The 26,692-nt window shown below is 37.1% G+C and overlaps 1 protein-coding gene across 4 annotated transcripts in view; it reads left to right on the forward strand.

Moving 5' to 3' along the window:
* Nucleotides 1-2,499: 2,499 nt before the first annotated feature.
* Nucleotides 2,500-26,692, forward strand: part of DNA2 (DNA replication helicase/nuclease 2) — a 51,239-nt gene continuing 27,046 nt past the window's right edge. For 2 of the 4 annotated variants that reach the window (XM_045842120.1, XM_045842123.1), the window contains exons 1-7: nucleotides 2,500-2,656; nucleotides 4,103-4,285; nucleotides 5,836-6,019; nucleotides 11,356-11,501; nucleotides 16,703-16,834; nucleotides 20,049-20,105; nucleotides 22,454-22,673. In XM_045842120.1, the coding sequence (XP_045698076.1) occupies nucleotides 2,583-2,656; nucleotides 4,103-4,285; nucleotides 5,836-6,019; nucleotides 11,356-11,501; nucleotides 16,703-16,834; nucleotides 20,049-20,105; nucleotides 22,454-22,673 (996 nt within the window). In that variant the 5' untranslated portion in view covers nucleotides 2,500-2,582. The remainder of the gene's footprint in view (nucleotides 2,657-4,102; nucleotides 4,286-5,835; nucleotides 6,020-11,355; nucleotides 11,502-16,702; nucleotides 16,835-20,048; nucleotides 20,106-22,453; nucleotides 22,674-26,692) is intronic. The other 2 variants (XM_045842121.1, XM_045842122.1) reach the window with 2 other exon arrangements.

Consider the following 26,692-nt stretch of genomic DNA (forward strand, 5'->3'; position numbering starts at 1 on the left):
TGACATAGCCTGAGTCCTCATTCTTTCTGTAAGATGTCTCCTAATCTCTTGGCTGCCTTACTTCCCCTGCCTGACTTAAGCCTGAAACAATGCTGGAAGAGGGTGGCGCCCTGTACTGGAAAGGGCAGGTTCCCTAGGGTGATCAGGCCTAAGAAAGAATGCATAAAATCCTGTGAAACCTACTTTGTTAATACCCTCAATTTAAATGGTAAGGGTCCAAGCAGTAAGTGAGTTTGTTCCTCAAAATTTTGTGGTGGGAATTACCCGGGAAAGGACATGAAAGAATTTTCTGGGGTGAAGATAACATTCTGTATCTCAGAGGGGTTTGAGTTAAACACATTAGTCAAAATTCCTCAAATGGTACACATAAGACTTGTGCATTTGATTTTAAGCAAATTTAAAAATTTAAATATAAAATATATTAAACAATTTTAAACTACCAAAAACTACCATAGAATTCATAAAAAATATTGAATTCTAGCTAATAAAATGCACACCAAGTTTTAGGGATGAAATGCACTGATACCTGCTATTTTGAAGTATGTTAAAAAACACACACAAAAAATCCTGAATTCATGGACAGAGGGATTTATAGATAGATGTAATTAATCAAAAGTAACAGTGTTAGTAGTAAAATCTATGTGATAGGTGTATGGGTGTTGATTATATAATTTTTTAACTTCTGTACATTTGAAAAATTTCATGATAAAATATTAGGAAAAGGGACTAAACTGCAAGGAGATAATAATGGAGGCACATGTAAGAGCTGACTGCAGTTTTCCAGGTGAGAGATAACCATCAGGTAGTGTCAGTGAAGTTGGAAAAGCATAGAGAGATTTAAGGCCATTTTAGCTTCAAAAGCTATGGTTCTGCCTATGCACTGGATGTGCGTAATAACAGGAATCAAGAATAATCTCTGAGTTTCTGGCCTTATCCTCAGAGTATATGAGAGAGATAGTGCTATTACTGAGAATAATAATAAAAATAATAAAAGATTGCATTTTTGGCCATGTTATAATTATAATTGAGACCTACTCCCAATAATATTTCTTAAATGTCAGGTAGTCAGTTGGATTCTTGAATTCAGAGGAAAAGCCTTGCTTATAAATATACATTTGAGGGTTGGCAATACAGATGTTACGTAAAGCCATAAAAATGGATGATATAACTTAGCTCGTTCGTAAAGTTATCAAGAAGTGAACTCTGAGGACTTTCAACATTTTGAGACTAAAGAGACATTAAAGCAGATTGAGGAGGGCCTGTGACATTGGAGGAAAACCAATCAAATGTGGTGTCACAGGTACAGAACCTGTATTTACTACAGGCAAGGCTTTTCCAATTTTTTTGAGGAAGTTTTGCATAATTTTTTAATGAATAAACATGAATATGAGAGACAATTCTTAATAAAGGTTATTTTAAAATTATGTGACATGCTTCTGAAGTGATTTTATTTTTTACATCTTTTTGTATATTTTAAATACTGAGTATATTTTTAAAGTTTATGTAAAATAAATTGCTTTTTCATTAAAAAAATAAAAACAAAAAGAAAGTGAATAGTAATTGAAATAGGATATAGCCTTAAAAAATTACTTTAAAAAGTTTTAATTTGAGAGTGGTCAAGAAAGGGATGGAATAAGTTCCATCAAGGTAACAACTTTTAAAGAAGGGAAGGGCCTTGGCCAGGCCGCTCAGTCGGTTAGAGCCTCCCACCCATACCCAAGGCTGTAGTTGGATCCCTGGTTAGTCAGGGGACACACAAGAAGCAACCAACGAATTCATAAATAAGTGGAACAAATCAATCAGTAAATCAATCTCGCTCTCAGATCATTTTAAAAAAGAAAAAAAAATATGAGAGATACTGGGCCACATAACATGGCTTCACTATCCGATAGTGAGGGACAGATTGATGATAGAAGGGAACAAGGGAGTAACTGGAGAGCAATGCCCTTGATAATACGAGAGGACTTTGAATGGAGAGAATTGTCCACTGATAGGATTGCTTTGTCCACTGTTGAAAAAAAGTGGAAAAAGTGTATTTACAAGACAGGCAATTTTGTAGATTTACTCCTAACATGATGAGAAAGCTCCTGACAATTTCTGTTTTCTAGTAAGTTTTCCAAGATAAAAAAAAGTGGAAGAGAGGTTGTTTTCCAGAGGGGAAAGAAAAGGTGGAAGAGAAGTTGTTTTCTAGGGAATACAAGATTCTGATGGCTACGCACTCCTGGGTTTGGGCAACCACGAATTGTTCTGCTCAAATAAAAATCGTGTGCTGGGAATAGGTTGGCATGTCTAGAAAGAAGGCGGGAGCATTTAGTTTTGGCCGGAGTATGACGACTACCTGTTTTTCAAAACCGAAGACAGAAGCACAAGACAACCTTCAGCGGGAGGGTAGCCCAGACCGCGGCGCTGCTCGAGGAATGAGGCGGTGCAGAAGTAGCGGTTTGCGCAGGTCACTTGGGACCTTGGCGAGTCGGCGCATGCGCGCGGCGCCTCACGGACCCGCGCTGCTTCGTCTTTTTAGAGTTGCTACCGATTTCCCTTGCTTTTGACTTGGTGGCAGTTAGTGGATTCCGCGCCCGGGAATGGAGCAGTTGGGTGATCTCGAGCTTCTGATGGAGAAGAGTTTCGGAGACAAGGCTGAGCCGCCCGCGGAGCCGTGAGCTGAGTGGGGGGAGGGTTTGGGAGCAAAGCGGGAAATTTGAAAGAAAGGAGCGGGAGAGGTTGCGCTCACGGCCTCCGCGAACCCGAACTCGGACAGTGACCCGGCACGGGTCCCGGGGCGCCAAACTCACCTCCGTACCTGGGGTCTGTCTGTTTCGTAGGGTCCTCTGGGGCCACACTCAGACCAGAGTGTGGAGACTCTCCCTTGCTCAGCAGTTCGTTATTTCCCCTAATTTTGCGTCTTTCCCGAATTTGGAGAGTCCCAAGCCATCTTAAATGTCTTCGTAAAAGGATGTTGCAACTGCGAGGTGCTTTTCTCTATGTTTAGTTGGACAATTTACTCCAGAGAGAACTCTGCATCCTCATCTCGGTCTAAATGGTCGGGAACACTTGACCCACAATCATGGTGTGGAGTTATTTTCAGTAGCAATAACACTGATGCAGATTATTGTTGATGGATGTCTTGCGTTTTGGGTTTTGATCAGCAGTACCTCTTGGGAGACCCTTAAGGCGTCCCAGCTGACTTTGGGAAATTCGAGGGGTAGGTAAATGTGGAGATTCCAAAATAACAGAACCTAGAGTGGGTGACAAAGGTAATTTTAGGATAATGTGAAAGGCATTTGTTGTTATTGGAAAGAGAATGACTTTGGACTCTATTGGAGTCTTACTACAATCAAACAGGAAACACTCAATAGGAATTTAATGTTTTCTAGAGGAGAGATTATTTTTCTTAAGATCAGTGGATAAAAGTATTGTGACACCCCAATAAATTCAATAAAAAGGAAAAAACTAAAAGTGTATTGTGACATTGACTTGCCCATTATAGAATAGATTTCTGAGTTACTCTATGCAGGAATAAGCTAATGTATTGAGTTTGCTTTCTGTACAATGCAGTGGCTAGTTGATTGCCAATGAGATGTCATAGAAGGATTTCCGGTATTAAGTAGTAGATTGAACGAGATGATTTCTAAGTACTCTCCTAATTTAAAGATTGATATAATTCTGTGGCCCTCAGTAGGACTTCTAGCAAACCACCATGCTATGTTTTTCTATGACAAACATTTCTTTTACTTACAAAAAGGATAGTGTCCAAAACATTCCCTTTTATTTGTACTTTGAAAAGGTTTACACCAGTGGTAGGAGCGTGTTGTTTAATGTTTTTCAATTTCTCCTGAATCCTCAGAATCAAGGAGCTCATACTTGGAAAAAAAAAAACCCCATAAGTGTGTTTTAAATGGCTTTGCTTCTGGGAAGTTCTTTTAATAGGAATTCTGTTATGTCCTTGCTCTCTTAATTTTTACCTATTTTTGCTAGTAGTCATTATGGCAAGCTTTCCAGAAGAGACTAACCTAAAACTAGAAGGTTGGTTTGTAGATAAAGGAGATTGGTGGCTTCTTATTTCATGCTTGTGCTACAGTAGTTTTGTATGTGTATGCTTTAGATTTCAGAAAAAGGTGGAAGCTTCCTCTTCTAAAACAGTTCTGAGCTGTGGAATGGATAATCGGTACCTGGTGTTAGCAGTCAATATTGTACAAAATGAAGAAGGAAACCATGAAAAGCATTTACTCATCACTGCTTCCCAGTCACTAGAAAATAAAGAATTGTGCATCCTTAGGAATGACTGGTAATTTTTGTGTGACTTTGAGCACTGATCTGGCAGATTCTTAAGGGTACCATCTTAACCCCTCACTTGGGCTTGTGTGGATGTCATGTAATTGTTAATAAAGAGAGTAGTTTCAACCTGAATTAACTCCATATTAATTTTGTGTCTGTTACCCCAGTATGTCAAGTCCCTTGTTCCAAAAGTTGATTTTACTGTTATTTGAAATTGCAAAGGGACTTATTAAATGACTACTTTCGATTACTAGTATTTTTCTGTTTTAAGATTATAGCTTAAAACTCATTCTAAGAATAAAATTAATTTTTCCTTGAACATTCCTTGAACATTCTTCATAAGAACATTCCTTGACCTTAGATTTCTCTACTCAAGCAAAGTGTGGTAAGCAAGGGGTGAAGGGGAGATGCAGAAAAGGTCAGGTCTAATTTTGTGTAGATTTTGTGTCTAGGCTGCAAATGGGTGGTTTGAACTAGATAAATGTGATTTTATTCTTGCCACTTTAGGTTTAGCTCCATTTCTCAAGAGTTATAAAAGATGTAGATACACTGTAAGTCTTAAGAATGTGAGAGTTAATTATTAAAACAATATCATCCATAGTTGGAGCTTCATAGTACATCATTAAAGATTTAATAATGAGGCTAAAGCAGTTTTCCCCTTTGGGATTTAAGGAAAACCCATGAGTATTCTCAGGTGTGTTTCAAAGGTGAAAAGAGGTGGTGTGACAAGGATTTGATTCAGAAGACTATCCTGATTCTTAATTTTTAAAAATAATCCAGAAATTTAGAAATATTTACTTTTTCAGACAAAATATTTATTTATTTATTTTTCTAAAAAGAAGTATATTCATTGATTTCAGAGAGAGAGAAAGGAAGAGAGAAAGAAACATCAATGTAAGAGAAACATAGATTGGTTGCCTCCTATGCATGCCCCAGTTGGGGACTGAACCTGTAACCCAGGCAAGTATGCTAACTGGGAATCGAACCAGCAATCTTTTGGTCTGTGGGGTGATGCTCCATCCAGCTGAGCCACACAGCTGGGCAAAACACTTATTTTTGAAGCCTCATTAATGAGTTTAACTGTATGAACCTACACAGGCTGGGTACCTGAGTTGGTTAGAGCATTGTACAGATAACTACAAGGTTGTGGATTTGATCCTGTCAGGCACAAAAAAGAATCAACCAAGGAATGCATAGCTAAGTGGAACAGAAAATCATTGTTTCTCTCCCTCCCTCCCTCTCTCTCTAAAATCAATTAAAAAAAAAAAAGAAAAGAAAAAAATGTAGGCCCCGACTGGCATGGCTCAGTGGGCTGGGCATCATCATGCAAAGCAAATGATCACTGGTTTGTTTCCCGTCAGGGCATATGCCTGGGTTGCGGGCCAGATCCCCTGCTCGAGGGTCGTGCAAAAGGCAGCCGATCAATGTTTTTCTCTCACACATGTTTTTCTCCTTTTCTTTCTCCCTCCCTCTCTCTGTGAAAGTAAATAAATAAAGTACTTTAAAAAAGAAAAAATGATAGGAACCTAACTGTGTCTTGATACTTTGCTTTATTTTTAGGTGCTCTGTACCAGTAGAGCCAGGGGACATCATTCATTTGGAGGGAGACTGCACATCTGACACCTGGTTAATAGATGAAGATTTTGGATTTTTGATTCTGTATCCAGACATGCTGATTTCTGGCACAAGTATAGCCAGTAGTATTCGATGTATGAGAAGAGCTGTCCTGAGTGAAACTTTCAGGGTGAATAATATTAACAGCTAAAGTTTCTGCAGGATTTTAGAGTTTTTAGATTACTTTTGCACTTTTATGTTACTTAATCCTTCCAACAATCCTGTGAGATAGATGGTATTAATCAGCAGCATTTTACAGATGAGGAAAATGAGGCTCAGAATTTAAGTGACTTGCCCAAAGTCGTGTAGCTAGTAAGTGGCAGTGCTGAGACTCAAGGCTAGTTGCCTGAGTCCTTTGAATCTTGTTCAACACTAATAAAACCTAATGATAAAATTAATTCAGCAATAAATTTTTAAATTTAGTATGTCTAGACATTTCCAAACTTTGCTTCATGTTTTTCCCTATGAACTAGAAATAAATATGACAGTCTCCTTTAAAAAAGGTATTATGGGAAATTTGAAGTATACACAGAGGTGATTATAATAAACCCCCATGTACCTACTCTGCTTTCCTAAACATTATTTTGCAAGTAAATGAAAGCTGATGATTTTAGAAATATGTAAATACAATATTTTTATCATAACAATAAAACACTAATTTCTAAAATTATTGTTCAGTTCATCTCTAATGTCTTTTATCAAAAATATATTTTTTTCAGTTGGTTTGTTAGAATCAGTATCCAAACAAGGTCTTTGTACTATGTTTATTGATAGGCCTATTAAGTATCTTTTGATATGTATTTGTCTGCCTTCCACTTACGCCCTTTGTTTCAATGCCATTTATTTATTTGTTTATTTTTTAAGATTTTATTTTGTTTTATTTATTTATTTTTAGAAAGAGAGGAAGAGAAGGAGAAAGAGAGGGAGAGAAACATCAATGTGTGGTTGTCTCTTGTATGCCTCCAACTGGGGATCTGGCCTGCAACCCAGGCATGTACTCTGACTGGGAATTGAACCAGTGACCCCCTGGTTCACAGGCTGGCACTCTATACATTAACCCATGCCAGCCAGGGCTCAATGCCATTTATTTGTTGAAGAACCTGGGCTATTTTTTTTTTTATAATGTATCTTTTTTTTTTTAAGATTTCACTTATTTTTTTTTAGAGAGGGAAGGGAGGGAGAGAGAGAGAGAGAGAGAGAAACATCAATGTGCGGTTGCTGGGGGTTATGGCCTGCAACCCAGGAATGTACCCTGACTGGGAATCGAACCTGTGACACTTTGGTTCGAAGCCCGCGCTCAATCCACTGAGCTACGCCAGCCAGGGCTGAACCTGGGCTTTTATTTGTTAAAAGTTTCCTTCATCTAGAGTATTGTTTTCATTATACAATTAATCTATATGTATATAGAAAACCAAAGTTATAGCTGAGTAAGAAGAAAAAAAGAAGAAAAATACCTTTATAGATTTTCTAAGCGTTAGTTGTTACTTATTGTTTATCTTATCCACTTTTTTTTCCTTCAGTTGTGGGAGAATACCAACTTATCTTAATCACGTTATAAAGTGGACCTAAATATTAATCTATTAAAAATTTTTATTTTGAAATAATTTCAAACTCATATAGAATTTGCAAAAATAGTACAGAGAGTTCCCCTGTAAAGTTTTAAAAATTATTGATGATGGACTTTAGTGTTTTGTTAGCTTCAAGGTAGAGGCCTAGGTTAATAAGTTAATTGAATAATACTGATTCGTTTTGAGTGGAGAGAACTTTTGCTAAAAAATCTAAGTTTAAATTTTATGGGTTTTTTTGTAAGCTTTTTACAAACTTTATAATATTTTATTGATTATTTATATTTATTGACAACTGCTGTTACAGTTGTCCCAGTTTTTCCCCCTTTGCCTCCTTTCACCCAGCATCCCTCATTCCCTCTGGCACTCCCTTCCTTAGTTGATGTTCATGGGTCATGCAATTAAGTTCTTTGGCCTCTCCATTTCCTATACTGTTCTTAACACCCCCCTGACTATTCTTTTACTACCAATTTGTACTTCTTAATCCCTACACCTCTCCCCCCATTCTTTCCTTTTCCCTTCGCAACTGGTAACCATCCAAATGACCCCATATCTTTGATTCTGTTTCTGTTCTGCTTGTTTGCTTAGCTTGTTTTTTAGATTCAGTTGTTTGATAGTTGTAAATTGCCATTTTAGTGTTCATAGTTTTGATCTTTTTAAAAATAAGTCCTTTTAACATTTCACATAATAATGGCTTGGTGATGATGAACTTTAGATTGACCTTGTCTGGGAAGCACTTTATCTGCCCTTCCATTCTAAATGACAGCTTTGCTCAATATAGTACTAGGTTATGGGTCCTTGCAACTTTGAATACTTCTTGCTTGCAAAATTCCTTTTGAGAAATCAGCTGACATTATTATGGGAACTCCTTTGTAGGTAACTCTGCTTCTCTCTTGCTGCTTTTAAGGTTCTTTCTTTATCTTTAATCTTTGGTGTTTTAAGTGTGATATGTGTCTTGCTGTGGTCATCTTTGCGTCCATCTTGTTGGGACTCTGTGGTTTGTGGACTTGTATGTCTATTTCCTTCATCAAATTAGGAAAGGTTACTTTCATTATTTTTTTCAAACGAATTTTTAATTTCTTGCTCTCTTCTTCTGGCACCCCTATGATGTGAATGTTGGTACGTTTGAAATTGTCCTAGAGAGTCCATACCCTGTCCTCGGGGGGATTTGTTTTTTGGTTTTTCTTTTTATTCTTTTTTCTTCTTGCTGTTCTGATTGGCTGTTTATTTATTTTTTTCTTATGTTCCAAATCATTGATTTGACACTTGGCTTCATCTACTTGGCTGTTAAGTCCCTGTACATTTTTATTTTATTCAGGTAGTATAGCCTTCATTTCTTTTTTTTAATTTTAATGGTTATACTGTCACAGTTTTCCCAATTTTTTCTCCCCTTTATATCCCTCTTCCCACCACCCTCCAGCATTCTGATCCCCTTAGTTCATGTCCATGGGTCATACATGTAAGTTCTTCAGCTAGTCCATTTTTTACACTATTCTTAACCTCCCCCTGTCTATTTTGTATCTACCAGTCATGCTTCTTATTCCCTGTACCTTTTCCCCCATTCTCCCTCTCATTCTCCCCACTGATAACCCTCCATGTGATCTCCATTTTTGTGATTCTGTTCCTGTTTTAGTTGTTTGCCTAGTTTTTTTTGTTTGTTTTTTAGGTTCAGTTGTTGGTAGTTGTGTTTGTTGTCATTTTACTGTTCCTAGTTTTTGATCTTCTATTTCTTAGATAAGTCCCTTTAACATTTCATATAATAAGAACTTGGTGATGATGAACTCCTTTAGCTTTACCTTATCTTGGAAGCACATTATCTGCCCTTCTATTCTAAATGATAGTTTGCTGGATAGAACAATCTTGGATGTAGGTCTTTGCCTTTCATGACTTCAAATACTTCTTTCCAGCCCCTTCTTGCTTGCAAGGCTTCTTTTGAAAAATCTGTTGATAGTCTTATGGGAACGAACTTCTTTATAGGTAACTATCTCCTTTTCTCATTGCTGCTTTTAAGAGTCTCTCCTTATCTTTAATCTTGGGTAACATAATTCTGATGTGCCTTGGTGTATTTCTTGTTGGATCCAATTTCTTTGGACTCTCTGGGCTTCCTGGACTTCCTAGAAGTCTATTTCCTTCACCAGATTGGGGAAGTTCTCCTTCATTATTTGTTCAGATAAGTTTTCCATTTCTTCCTCCTCCTCTTCTCCTTCTGGCACCCCTATAATTCAGATGTTGGAATGTTTAAAGTTGTCCCAGAGATTCCTCAGCCTCTGCTCAGTTTTTTGAATTCTTGTTTCTTTGTTCTGTTCCAGTTAGATGTTATTTCTTCCTTTTATTCCAAATTGTTGATTTGATTCCCGGTTTCCTTCCCTTCACTGTTGGTTCCCTGTATTTTCCTTTATTTCACTTTGTATAGCCTTCATTTCTTCCTTCATTTTGTGACCAAGCTCCATCAATTCTGTAAGCATCCTGATTGCGAGTGTTTTGAAGCCTTCGTGTGACAGGTTGTTTATCTCCTTGTCACTTAGTTCTTTTTCTGGAGTTTTGATCTGTTCTTTCATTTGGAGTATATTTCTTTGTCTTGGTGCACCTGCTGTGTTGTAAGGGGCAGAGCTTTTGGTATTCACCAGGGCAGGGCAGCCCTCTACTGTGTTGTGGCACCGTCTGTGGGGGAGGGTCCAGAAAGGGAACAGTGCAACTAGCTCGCTTGCTTGGCTCTCACCCCACTTCCCATCCCTTCCTTGTTTTCTCGCAAGTGGGTTGTGCCCTTTCAGGTGCTGATTCCCAGGTAGGCAAGTTTCGTATGTTCTAGGATCTGATGGGCCTCTCCAATAGACTATTCTGTGTGGCTGGGAGTCTCTCCTGTCCTCACTACACCCACAGAATTTTACAGCCAGAGGGTTTGGGTCTTTAGTTTCTTGGTCAGCCAGAACCAGCCTTTCCTGTGTGGTCTGCCACATTGCGGTGCTTCTTGTCTGTCCTGTCTGCCCAGCTGCCTGCCTGTGCTCCTCCCACCAGATGGGATGAATGTTTCTTTAACTCCTTGGTCGTCAGACTTCCCTACAGTTTGATTTTCTGGCAGTTCTGTTTGTTTTGTTTTTTTTTTTTAATTGATTGTTATTTTTTTGGTTGTGCGAGGAAGTGGAGTATTTCTGCCTGCGCCCTAGCTTGGCCAGAACTCTTGTAACCTTCATTTCTGATTGGGTCATTTTATGCTGTTGAAATGCCCACTAAGTTTTTTGAACATCCTTTTAAGCGATGTTTTGAACTCTGCATCTGATAGATTGCTTATCTCCATTTTGTTTAGTTCTTTTTCTGCGGTTTTGTTCTGTTCTCTCATTTGGGCCATATTTCTTTGTGTCCTCCTTTTGACAGCCTCCTTGTGTTTGTTTCTAGGTATTAAGTAGAGCTGCTTTTACTCCCTGTCTTAGTAGCGTGGCCTAATGTAGAAAAACCACTGTTAACTGCTTGGGTGGTCCCCTTAAGTTGGATGGGGTGGAGCCTTGGGTAATCACCTAAATTTTATGTTTCGATAATATCTTATTTGCATGAGTTTATGAGCTATGCTTTTATTGACCTTTTCCTTGGGTAAATTATAAAGTGAAATTGGAAATGAATGTATTAAATATTTGAGAATATGTTGAACTTTTTCCTATTAGTTAATTTTTTAAAAATTGGAAATATAAGATTTAAAATAAAACATAATACTTATAAAATAATTCAGGTCATTCTGAATTGGAGAAAGTGAGAGTCTCTTATAATTCCACCCACCAGGAAAAAAAATTGGTTGATGTTTTGGCATTTGTCTTACCAGTGTACTTGGGCTATAGTAATTTAATAGGTTAGGTAATAAGTATACGTTCATGTCTCTTAATATGTTGTAAAATATACTTTTTTTGGATAGAGCCCTGATCCAGCCTCGCGCCAAATGCTGATTGGTACAGTTCTCCATGAAGTATTTCAGAAAGCAATAAGTGATAGCTTTGCCCCAGAAAAGCTACAAGAACTTGCTTTTCAAACTGTTCAAGAGATAAGGCATCTGAAGGAAATGTAAGTAGTTATGAGAGAACTACAGATACAATTTTATTTTATAACTTGTAGAATTTATAAAGTATTTGGCTATTAGACTATTCATTATAAATTAGTATAATATTAGAATGTAGATTCTGGAGTTGAAGTACCCTATTGTATTTCTGTGAAGAGCTTCTAAAATTGCACAATAGGAACTCTTTGGCTGAAAGTAGCTAAATTTTCTGTGCCTGTGCACGGCAGACTCTCAGAGAATGCGAAAACCTTTTGCCTTGCCTTTAGAAAGTGTGACCTATTGAAAATTGTTTGGGTTTGGGAGTCAGATCACATTTGAAATTCTAGCTTTGCCAGTTTAATGACTGAAGAAGTTATTTAAAGATTCCAAAGAAGGTAATAGTACCTATTGAGCATTTTGTGACAATAGAAATAATGTATATGTGCCCACAGATGCTTAATCATTGGTGTTTTATGAGTGACTGCCTTCCTGCAGAGGGTTTGCCATGTTCTGCTGTCTGTTTCATCCTTGACTCCTATTGCAGTTCATCTTCTCTCACAGAGATGTTTTTATTAGTGGCAATTTTCATTTTGACATCTGTCTACTTTCCCAGATGTAATTCCATGTTTAACTGTTTATATGGGAAAAAATGTGTTTCAAAATTTCACATGACTGATTTGCTAATGACATGTGTCCATAATCTAGTGTCCTGAAAACATTTTAAATTCCTGCCATATGTCAGACACTAAGTGCTTTTAGCCATATTTTACATAGTCTCATATCAACTTGTTAAAAATGAAGAAACTGAAGCACAGAGAAGTTGTCACTTGTTCATGGCCATATAGCATGCACAGCATTCAGAATATATAAAAATAGATAAAATTTTGCTTTAAGAGTTCTGCTTATCACCTTATTTACCACTTTCTAATTTTTTTTCTTTACAAAATTTTAATTTTTTTTTGCACCCTATTCAGCAAAGGTGATACCTTATGTGTTGTGTATTTTATTGATTATTGCCCTGAAACCAATCACATCAAAATTTAGTGGCTTAGCCCTGGCCGGTGTGGCTCAGCTGGATAGGCATTATTCCACAAAGCAAAGGGGCCACCAGTTCAATTCCCGGTCAGGACACATACATAGGTTGTAGGTTCCCTGGTCGGGGTGCATAGAAGAGGCAACCGATAAATGTTTCTCTTTCAACATCAGTATTTCTGTCCCTTCCTCCTACTCTCTCTCTAAAAAAACCCAAAAAACAAAAAACAAAAAAAAACAACAACAGCCCTGGCTGGTGTAGCTCAATGGATTGAGTGTGGGCTGCAAACCAAAGGGTTGCCTGTTTGATTTCCAGTCAGGGCACATGCCTGGGTTGCAGACCAGGTCCCTAGTGGGGGCCACGTGAGAGGCAACCACACATGATGTTTCTCTTCCTCTCTTTCTCCTTTCCTTTCCCTCTTTCTAAAAATAAATAAAACCTCTGGCTTAAATGATAAGCGTCTAATCTGTCATCTCATAGTGTTTGTAGGTCAGGAATTTGTAGGTGGTTTAGCTGGCTGGTTCTGGCTCAGTCTCCCATGTGGGGCTGCAGTCATCTGAAGGCTTGATCAGTGCAGGAGGATCTGCTTCCATGTGTTTCTTTTGCTGAGGCCTCCATACCTCACTGGCTGCTGGCAGGAGGTCTCAGTTCCTCCCCACGTGGCCTCTTCATAAGGCTGCATGATGTGGCCTAATGCCATAGCAGTGGCTTCCTGAATGAAGTATCCAAGAAAGAGAGCAAGCAGGAAGCATAGTGCCTTTTATATCCTAGTCTTTGAATTCCTGCACTGTTGCTTCTGCTTTTTTAGTTTATTAGGTGCAAGTCACTGAGTCCAGCTCTCCCTTAAGGGTGGGGGGGTTGTGTGCTGTCTTTTGAAGGGAGTATCAATGAATTTGTGGACATATTTTAAAACACCTCAGGTGTTTAGGTATCAGGCAATCTGATTTATCTATAACCTAACTTGAATACCAGAATGAAAGAAATCAAGGTTTCTGAACAGCCTTGCTTAGAATTTCTGTTGTTTATGTGTTAAAAAAACCGTCATGTACTTTATGTAATGGAATGTCTCTCTGATACCCTCTTAGCACATGTTAGTTTTCACTAATATCTAACAGTCTTACCTGGTTTCCAAGATGTGGGAGAGAGGAACCTTGAAGGTCAGAAATTTGAGGGAATGCATTGTAGCAGATCCTTGAGCTACTGGATTATATTATTGTTTTTTTAAATCACGATATCCTAAGTCATTAAGGGAAAGCTTGTGTTTCATTTCATAATTATGACAATATGAATTCTCTTGTGAATGTCATGCATCTACTACAGTAGTGCTAATCCTGTTCAAAAGAATACTTTTTAAATTCCCAGATCCCAAAATAGGTCCAAAGTTCTTTTCTGCCTTCTCTCATAGGCCCGTCTCCCTTATTATAGTTCACAGAACATATTTTATCTATTCATGTTGTACACTGCCATTATATCTGTAAGAGTCAAGGCCTGAAGGTACCACCTTAAGCATTTTACTAATCTCAGGAGAGACCAGGCTGTTACATGTCATTTTTCTGTGACTTCACAAATTAAAAAGGGAGAATTTAAATGCAGGAGACGTTAAGTAACCAGTGTAGACTGGTATGGAAACTTTAAAAAGAGTCCTGATCTGTAGAAAATAAGACACTGGGAAGATCTGCCTAAGGAGTTCACGACAATGAAGAATGCTCTTGGGATGGTTGGAGAAAATTATTTAGGAAAAATGACTAATCAGTTGTGCAGGATTTAAAAAAAAATGAAAACACTGTTTCTAAATAGGATATAAATTCATGTATACGATATGTTATTGTAATAGTGGAAGGGAGTAAACAGTAAAAAGTTCTTTCTACCCTTATTTTCCTCATCACACAGTTCCTCTCCCCAGTGGAAACAACTGTTGTTTTCTTATGTCCTTCCAGAGATTTCAAACATTTATATGTGATAGTGTGTTGTGTGTGTGCGTATTTACATTTATATTTTGTTATGGAGATGGTAGCATACCATGCACATTATTGTGCATTTAAAAATTAAATCTTGGTGATCATTCCATCTCAGTACTTATTGAGCTATCTCATTTTTAATTAATAGTTGCATAATGTATCATTGTATAGCTAGATCACTTTTTATGTATCTGTGGCATTTCAATTTTTGCTTTTATTAGCAATGCTATGATAAATACTATTGTACATCCTTTAGTTCATACCTATGCAGGCATATATGTGGGCTCAATACATAGAAGTGGAATGGTTGGGCTAGAAGATATATGCATTTAAACATTTAAAAGTATTTTAACTTGGAAATAATTTTAAATTTAATGAAAAGTTACATGAGTAGTACACAGAACATCCATATATTCTTCATTCATACTCACCTATTTTGTGTGTGTTTTAAATGTTTTTATTTATTTATTTTTAGACAGAGGTAAAGGGAGGGAAAAAGAGAGGGAGAGAAACCTCAGTGTGTAGTTACCTCTTGTGTGCTCCCTACTGGGGACCTGCTCTGCAACCCAGGCATGTGCCCTGACTGGGAATAGAACTGGTGACCCTTTAGTTTGCAGGCCGATGCTCAATCCACTGAGTCACCCTGGCCAGGGCTGTGTGTGTGTTTTAAAAGATTTTATTTATTGCCATGGCCAGTGTGGTTCAGTTGGTTGGGCATTGTCCTCCAAACTGAAATGTCACGGGTTCTATTCCTGGTTGGAGCACATCCCTGGGTTGTGAGTTCCATCCTGCTTGGGGTGCATTCAAGAGGCAACTTATCAATGTTCCTCTCTTGTATCAGTGATTCTCTCCCTCTCATTTTCCCTCTCTTCCCCTACCTTTCTTGGCAGCCTTTCATTTCACAGGCTGTTGCTCAATCCACTGAGCTACACTACCCAGGGCCAAACTTTTTTTCTAAGATTAAGTAGTATTAATCATGGAATACACAATGATCTGTAAACCATGAGGATACCAACCACAGAGCAGGCCAAAGAGGGCCCTACACATCCTGGGTTGTCCTGTAGGTTCAAGAATACCCACAGCAGTAGGCAAGGTGGCCTTGTTCACTTCCTTCAGGCCTCTTCTCTCCACAACACTGGTGACTGGGCCAGGCATGTGGTAACAGCTGGGTGTGGGGCCGTAGTGCCTGCTGCTGGCCAAGGACTTTGCTCATGACATGTTCTTGCTGATGCTGAGCAAAGTAGGCTCAGGGCTCGTGTCCCTCAGGTAGAAAACCATGATATATAGTTAAATGTGTATTTCCTAAGAATAAGGGGGTTTTTTTAGGTAACCACAGTGCAGTTAGCAAGTTTAGGAAATTTAATATTGATGGAATACTTTTGTCTGATCTGTCCACATTCTAGTTTTGCCCAGTAATGTCCTTTATAGCATCTTGCCCTCTCCAGGACAGGTTCCAGGCTGGGTACATTTAAAATTTTGATACGTATTGCCCTTGCTGGTGTGGCTCAGTGGATTGAGTGCTGGCCTGCGAACCAAAAGGTCACTGGTTTGATTCCCATCCCTGGCACATGCCTGGGTTGCAGGCCACATCCCCAGTTGGGGGTGTGCTAAAGGCAACCACACATTGACGATTCTCTCCTTCTTTTTCTCTGTACCTTCCCCTCTCTATAGAAATAAATAAATAAAGAAAGAAAGAAAGAAAATCTTTTAAAAAATGAATAAAATTTTGATACATATTGCCAAATATGTCTCTGCAAGCATTGTCCCCATTTATATTTCTGCCAGCAATACCTGAGTTCTGTTTCCCCACATTCTCACCTACATCTTCGGTTATCTACTGGAAGTTGCCAGATTTCAAACAGTTTTTTGCAAGGATAACCTTTCCCTCTGTTAGACTGAATGTGTGATTGTTCAGGACACTTTAGTGTCAGCAGTTGCTCCCTGGCTTGAGGAATTTCACGTTCTCCATCAGCTTGAGGTTGCTGTTATGCTCAGGAGAAACAGTCTTGGCAAAGCTGGGTTACTAACTTTGTCTTCCTTGCTGAACCAGCCCTTTCAGAGGACTGATAAGGCTTTGCTCTCTTCTTTTTTAAGGCTGAATAATAATCCATTGTTCATATATACCACATTTTGTTTATTACTTGGTCACAGGTACTTGGGTTGCATGTATAGGTGTTTTTGTCCTTATTTACTGTTTTTATATTTAAACGTTTACATTTAATCTCTTACTTTACAGGTATCGCTTAAATTTGAATCAAGATGAATTAAAACAAGAAGTAGAAGAGTATCTTCCTTCATTTTCTAAGTGGGCTGGAGATTTCATGCATAACTGTAATTCAACTGGCTTCCCACAGATGCAGCTCTCTTTGTAAGAAACCCATTTTGTTTATATGGTGTTTATATGTTTAGAACAGGATTCTGTTCTGTATTTTGAATTAAAGCCTTTTAAAGATTGAGTTATTACAGCTAGTCTTTTTGTTTGCTTATTTTATTTTATTTTTTAAAGATTTTATTTAATTTTTAGAGAGAGGGGATGGGAGAGAGAAAGAGGGAGAGAAACATTGATTGGTTGTCTGTCACAGCCCCCCAACCAGGGACCTGGCCCACATCCCAGGCATGGGCCCTAACCAGGAACTGAACTGGTGACCCTTCAGTTCACAGGTCAACAACATCCAACCCACTGAACCACACCAAGCAGGGCTGTTTGCTTATTTTATAAATTACAGTCCTGATATAAATCTGCCCATTTTTATAATGAAAATTCCATTCTCTCCTTCTTTTTCTCTGTTTCTTCCCCTCTCTATAGAAATAAATAAATAAATAAAATCTTTTTAAAAATAAAATTTTGATACATATTGCCAAAAGTAGACATACATATTGAAAAGTAGACATTTTCATTATAAAAATGTCTACTTTTTGTATGTGGTTATTTTTTTTAATAAAATAATCATTACATTTTGGGGGGATCCTAATTTTATGTATATTTCTCTGTGTTACTATCACATATGGACTGTGTCACATATTGATTGTCATGGATTTGTGCTGTATAGTTAAATGCTATGTTTAGCCATTTAATGTTTTTTGGCATTTTATTTGTTTTTTAGTTTTTCCCCTTAAGGTAGCATTGATATAAATTAGTAGGTTTATAGGTAATATGTTTTTTACTTTTTAATTACTCAGCCATTCAGTAAATATTTATTGAGTGCCTGATGTGTACCTAGTAACGTTCTAGGTGCTGCGAGTATAGTAGCAGTAAAAAAAGGCATCGGCTTCGTGGGGCTTCTATACTGTTGAACGAGGAAACCACAGTGTGCCAGACTGTGGTAAAGGCAGTGCAGAGCAGTGGGGAGGGGAAGGAGGAAAAGAGTCACTAGGACATGTCATTTCCATGTTATGATCATGGAAGTTGTCTGTAATGAGACACTGAGACAAAGCCTGAAAGAAATACAGGAGCTGTGCAGCTATCTCCAGGAAGAGCATTTCTGGCAGTGCCTCGTGGCTCACTCACCTCAGTCAGTGTGACTGGAACAGAGAGAGGCTGGAGAGAGCAGAAGTGACTTTCCAGGGTCCTCCATCCTTGTCAGGACTTTGGCTCTGGTTACATGGGAAGCCACAGGAGCATTTGCACAGAGCTTTTCTCTTTGTTTTTTAAGATTTTATTTTTTAGAAAGGGGGAAGGGAAGGAGAAAGTGAGGGAGAGAAACATTGATGTGCAAGAGAAACATTGATCAGTTGCCTCTCACACACTCCCGTCCAGGGACCTGGCCTGCAACCCAGGCATGTGCCTTCACCGGGAGTTGAGGCAGGGACCTCTTGGTTTGCAGGTCATTGCATAAGCCACTGAGCCAGTTTGCACAGAGGGTTTTGATCTGATAACTTTTTTAAACAGGCGACATTTTATTTTTCTTTAAATAGTCACATCTTTTACTTACATCAATATTTTTCTATCGATAGTCTCAATGTTTTATGATATTTTATGATCTAAATAACTTAAGATTTGTGGATCAGAAATCTTGGTAACAGTCAGTTTTTTGGACCAATTTGTTAATGTTCTCTGTGCGTTGAAGGACATACTGAGCCTGAATGTGAATTCTAGTTTTGCCACAATTTAGCCATGTAACTTTAGGCAACTTCTCTGTGCTAATTATTGCATTCTGATTTACTTTTAAAAGAATCAGTCTGGCTGCCCATTTGAGGCTATTTTGTAGGATAAAGGCAGAAGTAGACCAAGTTGGACATCCTTGCAAGAATTCAAACAAGAGATGGTGGTGGCTTAGACCAGAGTGAGAGTTGCAGAAGTGATGAGAATCGGTTGGATTTTGGTCAGATTTTAAAGGTTAGAGTTGATAGATTTTTGGATTAGATGTGGATGTGAGGGAAAGAAAAGTAGGTGGTGATTCTGGGCTGAAAATGTGATTAGCATGGGGTCAAAAAAGAATGGTAGCCCTGGCTGGTGTGGTTCAGTGAATTGAACTCCGGCCTGCAAACCAAAGGGTTGTCAATTTGCTTCCCAGTCAGGGCACATTCCTGAGTTGTGGACCAGGTCTCCAGTAGGGGGTATTCGAGAGGCAACCACACATTGATGTTTCTCTCCCTCTCTTTCTCCCTCCCTCCCCCTCTCTAAAAATAAATTTTTAAAAACCTTTGAAAAAAAAAGAAAGAATGGTAGAAGAGGATTTGGGGACAAGGTGTGTAGACAACTATACTTAGCAGTTTGTCTCTGAAAGGATATGGAGAAATGGAATGGTTGCCAAAGGCTTATGTGGCAGGGAAGAGAGCTTTGTTGTTTTGAGGAGCTGTAACTTATTTATATGTCACTGGGAAGATTTCCATAGAGGACACAATTAATACTTAGAAGAGATGGGAGATTTCTTAGAACTTTGTCCTTGAGTAGAGAAGAAGGAATGTACATATACTAGTTAGAGGGTGGGTATGGGGACAGTTATTTCCTTGTGTTAAAACCTCAGAGCTGGAGGTTCTGCCTCATCAAAGATTTTGGGGAATTTTACCTCTTACTTATTGCTGGAATTCTTCGACAATTTTCAAATCATTTTAGAAGGTTGCTAGCAATGTTTAAATGTCCCATATCTGCCAGTAGGGTTTTAACTATTATTTTTTCTATTATGTACAATTCAGTGACTTCCAGTATATTCATTGAATTGTGCAACCATCACCACCATCAGTTTGCCAACAGGACTCATGTATGTATTTAAAAAATATTTAGCCCTGGCTGGTGTAGCTCAATGGATTGAGTGCAGGCCTGCGAACCAAAGAGTCACTGGTTTGATTCCCAGTCAGGACATATGCCTAGGTTGTGGGCCAGGCCCCCAGTAGGGAGTGTGCAAGAGGCAACCACTTTGGTGTTTAAAAAAAATATATATAGAAGTTAAAAAAAAAGACATGAAGTTAGAATGAAGTTTATTTCTCATATTGTTTATTTCTCTAGTGACCTTAAATTTACCACCAGCTCCATATCTTTTAAAAAAAGTAAATAGGTTGTTTAATTTTTCTTGTATTATTTTTTATAAATTCATAATGCTTTGTTCTTTGTTATCATTGTTGTTATTTTTTTTGGAGCACAGATTGCTGTATCTGGCAGAGGGGGTGGATCTTGTTGCATTAGTTCACTGTGATAAATTGTAAGTGTTCATTAGTTAGTGTTTTTCCTGGTTTTTGTTTTGTAGTATTTCTGCTATTCTGGTCTCTATTTAAAATGACAAACTTAATTTTGTTATCTGTTGTTCCTGATTATTTCTTTATCCTTATTTATCTTCTTTACCTCCTTCCCTTTCTTTCCTTCTTTTCTTATTTTTTTAAAAGAATTTATTTATTTATTTTTAGAGAGAGTACAAGGGAAAAAGGAAGAGAAGTAGAGAAACATCAATGTGTGAGAGAAATATCAATGGGTTGCCCCTCGGCCCGCAACCCAGGCAAGTGCCCTGACTGGAAATGGAACTGGTGACTCTTTGGTTCATAGGCTGGTGCTCAGTCCACTGATCCACACTAGCCAGGGCTCCTTCTTTTCTTATTTCTTTGGAGTTATTTACATTTTCTTGAGATTTTAAATTGTGGTGGATATTCATTTTCATGGTTGTTTTAGATATTAGGTTTTCTTTCACTGTCAATTGTTTTAGCATTGTGTGTGCATTTTGGGGGCTTAATATTTACTTGTTGTTTTTGTAGTGAAAACTCATTTTCTCTTAGACTCATATATTCAGCAGACATGTATTACATGCTACATCTGTGCCCAGGATTTCTCTAGGTATTGGTGTTACATGGATACTAAAGCTCTCCAAGAACTCAGTGTATTAGTAGTAGTTGAAAACCAAGAGTGGAAGGGACTACTGAGAGGGACACAAAGGGCAACAGAAGAGGTCCAAAACCTTGGGAGATAACGCAGGGAGAGAGTAGAATCCATCAAAGGAGGCTTAGGGTGGACTAGCAAGGGATTGTAGTGTGGAAGAAGTGTATTGTAGAAGCCAGAGGAAGTGTGGGATTGATTCAGAAAAATCTTTGACTTGAAAGGGAATTTTGAGACTAAGTTCTAGATTTCAAATAGGGAAATTGAGGTCTAGGGAGTGGTGTGACTTGTCTAGGTTTCATATGAAAACCACTGGTGGAGCCCTGGATGGTGTGGTTCAGTGGACTGAGTGCCAGCCTGTGAACCAAAGGATCACTGGTTCGATTCCCAGTCAGGGCACATGCCTGGGTTGCAGGCCAGGTCTCCAGTATGGGGTGCAGGAGAGGCAACCACATATTGATGTTTCTCTCCTTCTCTTTCTCCCTTCCTCTCTCTCTAAAAATAAATAAATAAAATCTTAAAAAAGAAAAAGAAAAAGAAAAGTAAAACACTGGTGGAGATGAGTCTAGCATAAGGAATCTCTTCATTCCCAGCTCAGTGTTCTTTCTCATCTCTGTGTCTGGGTGTAACACTTTTCTTTGTTTCAGTTATTTGTGATGCAAGCTTAGGTGTATTTCTGAAGAGCACACTCTGGACATTTTCCCGGCAGTTTATGGCTGTTTATTTTAAATTAACTTTAGGCCTGGCTGGGTTGCTCAGTTGGTTAGAGTGTCATTCCAATATGGCAAGGTTGCAGGTTTGATACCCAGTCAGGGCATGTACAGGCATCAACCAATAAATGCATAAATAAGCGGAACAACAAATTGATGTTTCTGTCTCTTTCTCTTTCTCTCGCTCCAAAATCAATTAAAAAATTAAAAAAATAACCTTTAGACTGCAAAGTACTGAATGAGAACTTTAAAAGCCATTTATAGAGACAGTGTTTCTCACATGTAAGTAGTAAATATATATTTTCATGACACTGTATTTATTCTCTATCAGGTAGTTTTTAAAAGAGTTTTACAGAATTTTGTTGATTAAAATCAAAGTAGTTAAATTGAAATACTGTCACAGATCTAGGTGTAAAATCACATTACTTTTAGAAAAAGTAATGTTAAAAGTTTTATTACCTCTATTCTATTAAGTATACATGTGACATTTTATAAATAATAAAATTTGCTTTATTTTACATCAGCATATTTGAATACATACCAAGATCAGATAACATTTGGTAAGAGAAAACATAAATATTTAAGAAATTGTAGGTAAGTTGTGGCTTCCCTGAATTCCTCTGTTATCTCTTTGAAAGACTGCAGAAGTATATGCCTAGAGATTTTATTTGAAGTTTCCTGAAATAGTTTAAAAAAAATGACTGAAGATAGCATTCTCTTTTCTTAGAAAATATTCTTATTTGTTAAGAAATAACTGACTTAAACAACATAAAACCATGTCAGCTAGATCATGTAACAGCCAGAATTCTTACACCTTTTAAAGCTTGATTTTTATGATGCACACTTGGAGAATCACTGCTGTGATGGTACATAGACTCTTTTCCATCCCCACATTCTCTGTGTGCAATGGAAAGTCATTAGTAGTGGATGAGAAGTTAGCTAAGTGTTCTAATTGTTTCTGTGTTTTGTTTTTTAGGCCAAGTGATGGTAGTAACAATAACACAACATGTAATATTGAAGTCATAAAATCACTGGATATTGAAGAAAGCATTTGGTCCCCTAGGTTTGGGTTAAAGGGCAAAATAGATGTTACAGTTGGTGTGAAAATACATCGAGGATGTAAAGTGAAAGATATAATAATGCCATTGGAACTCAAAACTGGCAAAGAATCAAATTCTATTGAACACCGTAGTCAGGTATATAAATCTTAATAAAATTGAAAGTTTAATAGATTTAAAAATGTAGTTTGCTTTATATATTTTGGTTCAATTCAGGTAATGTTTAAGTTTCATGTAGTAGTTTTTAATTTGTGATACATCCAGAATACTCACATTGTTTTATAAATGTATGTATAGCTACAGTGGATCCTCGGCAAAGATTATAACAGGTGAACTTGTGAGACAGTACTGCCAACTTTATGTTGCTGAACTATCAGTCTAAACAGATACTTTAAAAAAAAAAAGAATTCCTTGATCATGTAAGCTGGGGAAACCAAGTATATTTGTAGATACAATGATGTGCATTAGCTTATTAAAGTTTCTCAGAAGTCTTAAAGTAATATTTGTTTTAGCAATGTTTAACCCAATGTTTACTAAACCCAACTCACCATGTAGCTATTGTTTTCAGGTAACATCTACACAGGACAATCTTTAGGAAACATCATTGTAAATTCATTATTCCCTACCATTAATTTGACTATATTGATTTTTATTTGAAATGAAATATAGAACTATATTTTACTATTATGTTAAATTAAAGTTTTTAAAATCTTCTTTTCTTCTCTTTAGTATACATAACAATCTTCCATTGTCCTTCAACATTTTCTGAAATTTATATTGATTATAATGACAAAGTAATTAACATAAAGTTCTGTTTTGTTTTCTAATTATTTCCATTCCCTCTGCCCATCTCCACATTGGCAATTTGTAGTTTGTCCTAGGCACTTTTAAATAGGCAAAGATGAAACTAAAAGAGTAATATTATATTTTATGTTATAATATGTATTAAGGGAATAACGACAACATTTTGTAATATTACTTAAAATTCCTTTTACCTTTGGAATTTCACTTATTTCAGCAGATTTCATATAAAATAAAGTTCAGATTCAAAATAATTGTGTAATCAGGGATTAAAGAGGCAGAGAGGCTTCCTCTCTTTTTTAAAAAATAATTACTTTTTAGAGAGAAGGGAAGGGAGGAAGAAAGAAGGAAAGAAACATCAGTGTGAGGGAGAAACGTTGATTGGTTGCCTCTCATGCACCCCTCGACTGGGGACCAAACCAGCAACCTAGGCATGTGCCCTGAAAAGGAATTGAACCAGTAACCTTTTGCTTTGTGGGACATCCAGTAAACTGAGTCACACTGGTCAGGGGGTGAGCTTTCTTTTTTTTTTAATTTTTTATTTGTTGAGCTTTCTTTTTTTTATTTAAATTCAGTTTATGGGAGTAACATTGGTTAATAACATTATATGAGTTTCAGATATACAGGTCTGTAATACATCATCTGCATATTGCACTGAGTACTCACCCAAAGTCCAGTCTCCCTTCATCACCATGTATTTGACTCCCTTTACCCTCTTCCTCCTCCCCTCATCCCACTTCCCTCCCTGGTAACCACCATACTGTTAACTTTAAAAGGACTTCCTGTCATTAAATCTTTCCTGCCATTTTTAATTGTATACCAAACATCAAAAGGTCTCACAAAAGCTTTTTCATTTGGGAATGGAAAAGTAAGGTAATCTTATTGTTTTTCAACTATTAGTCGATTTTACAGATATTGGAGGTAGTGGAGAAAAAATAGGTTTTCTGTTTTTAATAGACAGGAATTTTTTACTTTGATAGTACAGAAATGGATGAAATTATGAACTAAAGACTTGGCTAACTTAAAGCCCTCTTAGGAAAGGAAAATCATGCCAAAAATTTGAAAAAAATGTGTTTTGTATACATGAGACCACACATTTTTAACTTTTTTTTTTTTTAAGGACAAGTTTGATTGAAATCACTTGACTGCTAAAAGGAAGAGAAATATAAAGGAGTTTCAAATATAAAAGAAAGAACCCTTCTTCCAAAATTGCTGCTCTAATTTGTAGTACCTTCAAGCAAAGAACATTACTGTGTTTGACTTTACTTAGTTGGAATTTTATCTTTGCAAGTAGAGAAGCTGCAAGAAGAACTTTTAAGAATAAAATAGTACCCTGGCTGGTGTGGCTCAGTGGATTGAGTACTGGTCTGTAAATCAAAAGGTCGCCAATTCAATTCCCAGTCAGGCCACATGCGTGGGTTGTGGGTCAGGTCCCCAGCTGAGGGCGTAGGAGAGGCAACTGATCAGTGTTTCTCTCACATATCAATGTTTCTCTCCCTTTCTCCCTCCCTTCCCTTCTCTCTAAAAATAAATAAATAAACATCTAAAAAAAGAATAAAGTAGTATAAAAAAGAATATTTCTTATATTAAAATATTTGAGTAGAGCCAGGATCATACAAAAATATTGGAGTTTGTATTACATATTCATTGTATAAAAAAAGGAGGAAACATTTAAAAATAGTTATAGTAATTAATTGAGTTATATAGATAATGGGGATGAGGAAAGAGATTTCTTCTCTTAGAAGATTTGAAATTTTCACTTTGGTAATACAGAAAAAGCTTATGTTATAAACTAATTTCAATTAGAGCCGATCTTTATTTTATAAATGCATTATATTCCAGAAGTTTATTTCTAAGTTGGTGATTTCATCATTTGAAATACATTTTTAAAGGAAAAATATATGGAGCTGTGATCCCTAAAGCAGCTCATAAAAACTAATTTAACTTGTAATACAGTTGAATTATAGTAATGTAAAATTCCAACCTAACTTTCTTTTATCCTAATATTTAGGGAATTTTATTTCCGATAGTTCCCTGTACTAGTAAATCCCAGGAGCAGAGTCTTATGTACTTCTTCCTCCTGCCTCAGTTCCCATTGAGGGAAAAATCTCACATGGTGAGACCGTTGATTTTGGATGACTCCTTAGGTCAGAGGTGTCAAACTCATTTTCACTGGGGGCCACGTCAGCCTCAAGGTTGCCTTCAAAGGGCAGAATGTAATTTTAGGGCTGTATAAATGTAACTACTCTTTAACAGTTAAGCAAGAGCTTGGCACTGCCGGTGGGTAGAAACAAGGTGTCGGGCCGGATAAAACAAGGTGGAGGTCTGGATTCAGCCCATGGGCCTGGTGTTTGCCACCTGTGCCCTAGGTCCATAGCTCCAAGTCTCGACCCTGTCATTTATGAGTTTACTTTAATTTTAAAAAGTTTCATTTGGTATTTATAATGTATCAGGGAATGCAGTAGGGTGCTTATAAGAAGCCCTCCCCCAAAAATGCTTTATAGGTTCAAATGTTGAAGCAGTAGCCTAAGTTATTAGGCTATTCTATTAGGCTGTTCTTACGAATGGCCTAAGAAGATTCCTAAGAATCTTATGCTTAAAGATGAATTTAGGATATCAAGCTAAAATATCAAACTTTCATGTGATTATTTACTGAGATGGAATGTTTCTACATTTTATTTTGTAAACATTTGAGGTTACCATAAGGATTTCTGTAAATGTCCTTGAACATTGAGGTATCTGGGATTGTGTTTTCTTTGCAAAATTTGTATATTGAGATTTCTTCTATATTTCCATTACACTTGCTAAGTAATTGCACAAACACTATTTTTGGTAGTAGCAAAAACAAAATATCAGCAAAATTTATTTTTGTTTTTTGTAAACTTGTGCCCTTAATGATGAATTTGTGTATATAATTAATATTTATGCTGCAAATAATACTTTTGGCCTTCTATAAATTAATTATATTTTAAATATAGTTCAGAAAACCAGAATATAATCATAGTTTGACATTATCCTTAGGCATGTTAATTGTAATTACTGATCTTGTGTTTTTGAATTTTATTATTTAGAGACTGGGCTTTCATAAATCATATACTTTAATATTGGAGATTGCATCAGCTTGTTGTTAGGCTGTATGTGACTAAGCAAATGACTTGGCCTTGCTGCTAAGGTGTTTTCATGGACTAAAGGAGCTATTTGTAGCTTGTCTTAGATGGTTTCTCTGAAGAGCACCTCATAAACCTACTGTAGTTACTGATGCTTCAGATCTGAAAAAAAATGGTAAACTTTATAGCGTTAGTCTGATTTAGCTGTCACAGTACTGTGACGTAAATAATTTGTATTTTAGTGAAAAG

The sequence above is a fragment of the Phyllostomus hastatus genome, unplaced genomic scaffold (assembly GCF_019186645.2).
Source record: "Phyllostomus hastatus isolate PE091 unplaced genomic scaffold, TTU_PhHast_1.1 phas_contig_38, whole genome shotgun sequence".
Classification (NCBI taxonomy): domain Eukaryota; kingdom Metazoa; phylum Chordata; class Mammalia; order Chiroptera; family Phyllostomidae; genus Phyllostomus; species Phyllostomus hastatus.